Source organism: Fistularia commersonii, chromosome 22 (assembly GCF_037954325.1).
Source record: "Fistularia commersonii isolate RoL2024-O1a breed Wild chromosome 22, RoL_Fcom_v1.0, whole genome shotgun sequence".
Lineage (NCBI taxonomy): Eukaryota > Metazoa > Chordata > Actinopteri > Syngnathiformes > Fistulariidae > Fistularia > Fistularia commersonii.
This window is the reverse complement of record NC_141305.1, coordinates 13,733,981-13,743,346: the sequence shown is the minus strand read 5'-3', so window position 1 is coordinate 13,743,346 and position 9,366 is coordinate 13,733,981. Positions and strand designations below refer to the sequence as shown.

The following is a 9,366-nucleotide window of genomic DNA, read 5'->3' as shown; positions in this document are numbered from 1 at the left end:
CTACTTCTTTTTCATTGGTCATACGCTATAGCGACGTCGTGTCATTGGTCATCACCAGCTGGGTAGGCGTGGTCTATGACATCCCGATGAACTCCACTATGCATCACTAATTTAACACAATATTAATTCCTCCAAAAACAAAGATAATTAAGACAAGTCTAGATAAAAAAATGAAGCAGATTATCTTTTAACAAAAACTTTATTAAAACTGATAAAACACAAAGAGTATTGCATCATTTCTCTAATTTTTGAAGCTCTTTCAATAAAAAAGGAAAAAGAAAATCTTCGACTAGGTCGGGTTATTTTAATCTTAATGTTGACCATAACTCACCCTTGGAACCTTGGAAATCTCTGCAGACATATGCTTATATGACACTATAAAGACTAGTTCTTTTAACTTTTACAAATCAGTACAAAACAACAGGTTGGTTATTCTTTTTATTCCAGACTGAGAAACTTCCTCTTCTTAGCTGTGTGTGTATACGCATGGTGACGCCACTCGACATCTGCTGTGTTCTCATTTTCCAGTGTGCCCAGTTTGATCATGTACACTTGTAAAAAAAACAAAAACAAACAAAGATAATCCTTTTACACAAGAAGTGGTGGAGGGCAATGCTATTCAGCATAAAATAACCTCAATAAATTGCTTTTTCATGGTCTATTTTTTGAACATCTGTTATTTGTATTGACTCATAATTGCTTCTAACAAGTAAAGCTGTCACATTTTTAGTCACTACTTCATTAGAAGTTGATATATAGGCATGCAGACATCGCTTTCCCTTCTTTTAATGTCAAATTAACACAATCCAGATTGTGGACCATTACTGTGATAAAGAAGCTAAAAGAAAGGAATTCAAACCACAATCTAAATTTTGTGTTTTTTGCACAACCATAATCTGAAGGGTTAATTATACAGTCCTTCAATAGATAGTAGTTAATGATTAGTAATCTGTGTTTTATGACATTCAGTAGTAAGTTAGTGTTTTCCATGAGCGGATATATTCTTTTTGTTGTTCGTCAGGATTTTTTCTGTGTTTGGCTTTAGGCTGTTCAGTGACCAATATCAATTTGGAATCACCTAATTATGCAGCCAGATGTGCCATTCAGAACCATACACTTTGTTAACACAACATGGGGATTTTAGAGGCAGGAACAAACAGAATGTTAACAAGCTTAAAACTGTCAATGGTCATTAAAAAGATTAAGTTACCGTCATTTCCGGACTATGCCTCGCTACTTTTTTTCACACACTTTGAACACTGTGGCTTAAACAACGATGCGGCTAATTCATGGATTTTTGGGGGGCTATTGAGCTACACACAGCTAAAACGTTTCGCCTCGTCAAATCGGACCGATGAAATGACTGTGAAATCCTGAGGGCGCACAATTCCAACAGTGAAGAAGACGACTTTGACGGTTTTAGTGCGCAGGATGAACACCGAGATAGACATCAGCTAGAGGACAAAGCGGGGATAGAAAATGGATGGATGGATGGACATTTTCATGTGTTACTTATTATTAATCTTTTTCATCAGCCGTGTTACAAGCACTGTTTGGAAAAAAGGATTTCCAGTACATATTTGTGGATGTTACAAGTATCTATTTAATTAAAAGTTTGACAAAAGGTTTCTGTGTAAAATATCTAATGTTACAACGTGCACACCTGCAGCTTATAGACAAGTGCACCCTTCTATGTACACATAGATTTATTGAGTTATTTTTATCTGGTGCGGCTTATATTCAGGTGCGCTCAATAGTCTGGAAATGACGGTATATGAATACTGTAATCGACAGCATAGAGAGGCAATATTCCTCAATGCAACCTTTGGAATAATCTCTTTTCAAACTATGTTGTGTTTGTATCCTAGAAAACTAGGATCAATTTACTTAAAAGGAGCCAAGTTGTAAGAGATTAAGCTTAAAAAAAAATCCATGATTTGTGTGACAGATTTGCAAAATGTTCCTATCCTCTGAAATAATAAAAAGCATAGATCCATGTTATTTAAGGGATACATTTAAGGAACTGATTTTCAAATTCTAAGGAAAAAAAAAAAACAAATAAGATGGATGTTGTATGGATATTGTTTTTTCCTTGTTTTGTACTTTTGATTTAAAATATGTATTGAATTATGAGAGGGACATTTGTAAGAATAAATAAAATTTGTGAGAAAAAAAGGTGTCAAACAACCTCATGGCTCCATTTTGTTAAGTTTCAGAAGACTGATCTATGTATTTTATGATATTTCTCATAGGAACTGTAATTTGTAAATATCATTGTCAATTTGACTTTACAAATATAAATATGATTATATATTTACATTTTTTCAGCCAATTTTAGTCTGTTAAACTGTGCTTATCATGGTGCTAACTTGAAAATCAGCTTCTCTGAATGTGAGGTTAAGTGATATTTTATTGGACTTCATTGTATTTTGGCAAACAAACACAGGGCATTACTTACATTTCATTTCAAACCTGGGTCCCACTTCTGTCAGTTCAACATTCTTGTGGTCTGTTTTCTTGTATGTGTGATGTCTGAAGAGGGAAAAAGGATATTATATATGATGTGAAATACAGCAGTATGCGTTGCCTTTACAAGGAAGGACTGTTACAAAGACCTAAAAGAGATGAAGTCTTCTTGGTTGGCAAATGTTATCACACGCCTGCTGTCCTCCTTCGGGACAGGAAACAGATACTTGAGGATATTGGACACCTGTATGAGCAGAATTAATTAGCTGCATGAAGAAAAATGGTGAAAGAGAATATCAGCGGTTTGTATGTCAGACAATTGCTCACCCTCTTGCCGAGCCGTGAGGTGAAGTTGTGAAAGATGAGGTGGGGGTAGGCCTCAGACATGGTGCCAATGTCTGGGACATCGTGTCTCATCACCACATTGTAAAGTGTGAAATACGCTGTGGGTCCAAATGGCAGGTGGCAAACCACCAGGCCATCTGTAGACACAGACAGACAAAAATTAAAGTCATACAACTTCATCAAGTTCAATTTAAAAAAGGCATTCTGATCCTTAAAAAAAATAAATCTATGAATCATCATCTAATTTTAGAGCTAATTGCTTAAAATGTGAACCCTACAAATACAAGATGGCAAACTCTTTTTTGCTGCCTGTGACTACATATACATATATATATATATATATATATATATAAAAACGTGTTTTGTGATATATATAATGTGACTTGAGCAGGAGCACCTGGCTGCCCTCTGGTTTCATGAATGATGACAAGATCTGTGACATTGTTTGCCTTGCAGGCGCGAACCAGTGCAGTGACCTCATGGTTTCCTCTGTTCATGCGCTGAGCTCCGGGGAACATCAGCTTCACCTCCTGTAGGAACACAGGTCAGTGAACACTATCTCCTCCCTGTATATGCATTTCTTGTTGCTGCACAATGGATTATTAAATGCGGAGAGTCAAGCGTTAGATTGGGCCTTGTGCACCGCTGAAGTCACGTGTCTTATAATCAGGTGGGTTTTGTTATTACTGCATTGTTGTAGCATGTTCCTCTTGAGAGACATAGACAGATGTTATGGTTTCCATTATAATTTTCCAACCCTTAATCTGAGCAGACCTCTAACACTTGTTAATCAGCTTTTTAGGGTTATAAACATTTCAGTTGAGACCCTTGTTAAAAACAGTATTCAGATTAAACAAACAACTGTTGCATTATAAAAATGTGGAAAAATGAATCAGCCTTCAATTGACTATATGCAGATACAGCATGTATCTTTTTTCATAGGGCCTGTAATGATTGGGGTGCAAATGAGAAAACCTACCCATTGGTGTATTTTTTGCCTTCTTTTAATTTTTTCTTCTGCATTGATGTATCAACTATTTGCTGTTACCAGTTAGAATCACAACCCCATTGGTTGTGTCACAATGCTTAAAACCACAGCTTGGGTGTTTATAATTTGTACATAATACATAAGTGGATTTAGCCTCTTGGGATGCTAGAACTCTACCATGCAGTTTAACGGTGCGCCCCTGCTTCAGAAAGCACTTTACCGAAAGATTTTAGTAAGATTCCCATGAAGATAGATCTATTAATTCTACGAATCAATGAAAAAACATTTTGATAACAGATATCATATCAACTTTTTGAAATCTGGAAAAGTGCTATGTTTAACCTACACATCTGTCAAAGTCAGTCAGCTTTATTCCTTCCTTCTTTTTGTCTCTTCAGTGTTTCAAATGAGCACATTTCTGCATAGACCTTGGTGTGTTGTGGGAGATGAGTCTGACCTTTGCAAACATCTTGAGTCTGGAGCTTGGATCTCTTGACGTGGTTACCATGACTTTTGGATCTTCAACTCCTGCCCATTTGTACTCATCATCCATGTGTGAGCTGACGCCTACCAGGTTGACAAAGAGTCAGCTAAATAAGATGAAATACTGGAAACTGTGTAGGAACACTCACCCTCTGCCCCTCCATCATCATATTCTAGCAGTTTTTGCAGCTCCAGAGCCTCTTTGCGCACCACAGTTGGTAGGAGACGATTTTCTGGGTGGTGTCAAAAAAAAAAAAAAAAAAGAGAAAAGGTTAAATTATGGGTTGAGGTGGAATCACTTTCATAATACAACTTTCAACAAGCAGGAGTTGGAAAAAAGGCAAACTAAAGCCCATACCATCAAGTGCACCCTTTAATTTCTGTTTCTTCTCCTCAATTGTCCGGAGTCTGTCCTCCTGTGCCTTCCTGTAGAGGTACTCCCTCCTCAGCCTTGCTTCCCGACGAAGCTGGGTACATGACAGAAAGCACTTTCAATGTGACAAAAAATGTCATCTGTGGTGTTGTACAAGTTGCAAGTCATCACAATATTAAGAAGCCTCTTTTAATGCTATGATACATCACAAGAATGGCTTAGACAAGGAAAACCAACATGTGGAATACTCATGATGACGCTGGAGACAGGTCAACTTAAAAGGGGGAGAAGTAGTTTATCTGCACTTCTGTATTGTTAAAAAAATCAAACGCTCGAGAGAACAAGCAAGATATCTTGCTGATTGCTTGTATATATATATAAAAAAAAAAAAAAAAAAAAGCTTCTATCAGCACTGGAACTGGAACTACATGCAGATGGTTGCTGTACACTAATTCAGTTTTAGTTGAGTACACATTATAGTATCTAATGTGCTCTGTTTAACTTTGAGACATGAAACAATGACGGTTATCAAACAAATCTTCACATTTTTTCCATTAGAGAACTTGACTTCAGTAACAGTTTGTAGGTCTACAAGAGTTGCTAATTTATCAACAATTATAGCTATATAGTTGTGGTCTTCCTGGGCCATTTAAAATTGTATTCATTGTAAAAATTTAGTTTTTTTTGATTTGGGACAGAGACACGAGTATCTTCACACCAACGACAAACATAAGTTTACCAATACACCAACTTAACTACTACTACTAGGTACGACATTATCAACTGAAACATAATCACGAGAGTTAAAGGAAAATGATGTTTACAATCACTGATTTACAGACAACCCGCCATCGTTCGATGTCAAATCTATTATATGAGAAGCTGCTCGTTATACATGAGGTTCATGTTGTGCAGTGTTGTCTAATATGCCGCATAAATCATTATTTTTGGGAAAACCTACCATGGTTTCTTGTTTGGTAGTGGCTAGCAAGTAGCACTAGCACAACTCCGACACCAACACATGGAGTCCTGCGTACAACGACCGCTTCCATTGGTTGTCAAGAAGCCAATGAAAGTCATCGATACTCACTATGTCGAGATGACACATTTGACGTAATCAAAACAAATACTGTTTCATGAACTCAAATTAAATTATTTTAAAAACAATTCTCCGCGAAGACATATAATGAGTGTCTGCGCATCCCAATGCAGCCTCAGAGGTACACAAGACAGTGTTTCCCTGAACCGGTTCCAAGCGCAAATAAATGCATAGGGTTGCGTCAGGAAGAGCATCAGGGGTAAAACGGATGCCAAAACAAAATCGGCCGAGGCCCGGGTTCACTACGACCTGCATGATACCTGTGAAAACTGGTCCTCTGTGGGTCGAAGAAGGTGTATTCGGAAGCAGAGAGAGAAGAGAAAATGCAAGAGTCCGGGACTGAGAGGAGGGACTTTGAATATCGGGATAATGATTGGAAGAGGTAGAGAGTTGGTTGACATGATGCCGAGAAGGAAGGTGGATATACTGAGTCCAGGAGACCAGGTGCAAAGGTAACATTTTAGACGCTTAGGAGCAGGTTTTGACTTGTATTCAATTTTGACTTGTGCCTCCATGCTACTGGCAGGAGGAAAAAATGGAGTTATCTTGAAGAAGGACTTAGTTAAGAATGTTCTGGAGATGCAAAGACTGATGTGTCTGAAGTGAGAAATTGAATGTGTGATGCTCAATGTTGTTTGTGGCTATATCCCACAGATGGGGTGTGAGAATGAGACGTTCTGGAGTGAGTTAGATCAAGTGATCTGCAGAGGGAAGAGAGTGGTAACTGGTGCATAAGATACAAAGAAGAGATGGGCAGATTTGGTATACAGGATAGGAACACAGAGGAACTGATGGTGGTAGACTTCGCAAGAAGAATGGAAATGGCTGTAGTAAATATTTTTTTCCTGAAAAGGTAGGAGCATAGGGTAACTTATAAGTGCAAAGGTAGGGGCCCACATGTAAACTACACTGTTAATCCCCTTTTAAGAAAAAGGGGAGATGTGCAAAATTTCAGTAAATACAGAGGGATAAAGTTTATGAGCCATACAATAAAGTTATGGGAAAGAGTAGCAGAAACTAGCCTGAGAGCAGAAGTCAGCCTTTGTGAACAGCAGTACGGCTTTATGCCTAGGAAGAGTACTACAGATGCAGTATTTGCTTTGAGAATGCTTACAGATAAGTACAGAGAAGGCCAGAGGGAGCTGCATCGTGTTTTTGTAGACCTAGAAAAAGCACATGACATGGTGCCAAGAGAAGAACTCTGGTTTTGTATGAGGAAATCTGGAGTGGTGAAGAAATATGTATGACTGGTGTAGGACATGTATGCTAGATGTGAGACAGTGATGAGGTGTGCTACAGGTTTGACAGAGAAGTTTAAGGTGGAGATGGGAATCCATCAGGGATCAGCTCTGAGCCCCTTCTTGTTTGTAGTGGTGATAGACAGGCTGACAGATGAGGTTTGACTGGAATCTCTGTGAACCATGATGTTTGCAGATGACATTGTGATCTATGGTGAGAGCAGGGAACAGGTGGAGGAACATCTGGAGAGGTGGAGGTATGCACTGGAAAGGAGAGGAATGAAGGTTAGTCGCAGCAGACAGAATATATGTGTGTGAATTAGAGGAACTCAGGTGGAAAGGTGAGGCTACAAGGAGTCGAGATAGAGGTGGAGGATTTTAAATACTTGGGGTCAACAATCCAGAGCAGTAGAGAGTGGAAAAGAGGTGAGGAAACATGTTCAAGCAGATTGGAATGGGTGGAGAAAGAGTATCAGCCAGAATGAAAGTAAAGTTATATACAACAGTGGTGAAGCCAAACTGAGATGGTCCTGTCACGTACGGATGAAGGACAGTGAATATATTGCTAGACAGATGCTGGAATTGTAGCTGCCAGGCAGGAGGTCTCGTAGACCAAAGAGAATATTTATGGATGTAGTGAGACAGGATATGTGGTTGTTGATGTGAGAAAAGAGGATACAGAGAATAGCTTCAGATGGAGGAAGTGGATTCACTGTGGCCACCACCAAAAGGAGCAGCTGAAAGTAAAAGAAGAGGAAGAAGAAGCCAGAATAGAATATTCCTTTAATCATCCCACAGTGGAGAAATTTCAATTCACGCACAGCAGGAAGTGGATCGTGCAGTAGAGGTAGTTAAAATGTACAGTGGAGGTTCTCAGTCATCCAGGTCATGGTGAATTCTTGTTGAAATCCTCTTGTCTTGGCAACTGGACTTGAATTTCTTCACTTGAAGACGTTTCAGCTTCTCCGAGAGGGTTCTTCAGTTCTAAATAACCTGTGGGGAGTTTCCCAATGTAACTGCCAGGGTTTTGGAGGGGTCCAGGTTATGGTGGCTTATTGTGTAAATGGAAGTTGATTTGCAAAAACTTGGTGGAAGCGGGTTGGCTTCTTTGGCTCCTCTCTGGAACTATCTGTCTTCTCTTGCGCAACTACTTTGAAGACATTGCTGTCTTCAAAAGAAGATTCGTAGATGTAAGTGGACCGCAGAGTCCTGTCCCGAAGTGGTGGTTCTCCTATATCCGTCCGTCCGTTTATACAGAGGTTGTTTGGTCTTTCCAATGTAGACGTCATCACAGTCCTAAGTGCAGGTGACAGCAGATACCACATTCTCTATCCTGTCCTTGGGGTGCACCAGCTTTCTCCTCAGGGTGTTGTGGGGTTTGAAATGTACTGGTATCTGATGTTGGTCAAAACACCAGCAACGTACGGTATGACGATGTACTTTCGTTTGTTGTTGTCTTTTCCTCCTGTTCTAGGTGGGATGTACAAGCAGTATGATATAAACATGTCAGAAAAAATTAAACAAAAAATAAAATTAAAGAATATAAACGATCTATAAGCAGTATAAACATATGCTGAAGTGGCCGCTTGCAGCAACACTTGCAGCAGCAGCACCTATGGATGTCTGTGTGAATATGGGTGAATGAAAGAATGACTGAAAAGAAGTTTATTGAGAGCACAGCTGGGCGTCAAGTAGCCGAACACCTGCTGGAAATAAGGACCTGTGAAATATCTCCTTCACACACTTGGGGTGAAGGATTGTGTTGCTGAACTGCTCAGTGCTGCAATGAAGTTCTGCATGGGATGGGAGATAGCCCCTGCCCTTCAAAAGGACCTGAGTTGAGTATCCTCAACAGGTTAAGTCTGCTCTGACCTTTCCTGTAGACAGCGTCAGAATTGTGCCACCGGTCCAGTTTCCTGTTCATGTAAACACCCTGGCACTTACTCTCAGTGTCAATGAGGTAGTGTTGGGGGTGTGTCCGTTCCTACAGAAATCCACCACCAGCTCCTTTGGTTTTCCTGTGTTTAACAGGAGGAAGGTCCGCAGGCACCAAAGTTCTGTATCAGCTCTCTATTGTCTTTTGTCATCATCCTTGATGAGTCCGACAATGGCAGTCATTAGACAACTTCTGCGGGCGGTAGTTGTCAGAACTGTGCATGAAGGTCGCAGTGTGCAGGGTGAACAGTGATGGGGCCCAGACTGTTCCCTGTGGGGCCCCCGTGCTGCGTACCACTATATTTGAGACTGTTCTTTGACATCACATACTGTTGGCGGTTAGTGAGGTAGTCCAAGATCCTCTTTGTGATATGACTATCCACACCCATGAGCCGCAGCTTGTCCCTTAGTAGCAGAGGCTGAAAGAAAAACAGAAAAA

At 39.8% G+C, this 9,366-nt stretch overlaps 1 protein-coding gene across 1 annotated transcript; it reads right to left on the bottom strand.

Moving 5' to 3' along the window:
* Positions 1 to 425: 425 nt before the first annotated feature.
* Positions 426 to 5,744, bottom strand: imp4 (IMP U3 small nucleolar ribonucleoprotein 4). Its single transcript, XM_086169639.1, has 9 exons — positions 5,617 to 5,744; positions 4,641 to 4,749; positions 4,432 to 4,515; positions 4,257 to 4,366; positions 3,209 to 3,341; positions 2,794 to 2,948; positions 2,616 to 2,710; positions 2,459 to 2,532; positions 426 to 551 (listed from the first exon to the last, which is right to left on the bottom strand). Exons 1-9 carry the CDS (start codon positions 5,617 to 5,619, stop codon positions 439 to 441), a joined length of 876 nt encoding a protein of 291 aa, XP_086025765.1. The 5' UTR covers positions 5,620 to 5,744; the 3' UTR covers positions 426 to 438.
* Between the last annotated feature and the right edge of the window lie 3,622 nt (positions 5,745 to 9,366).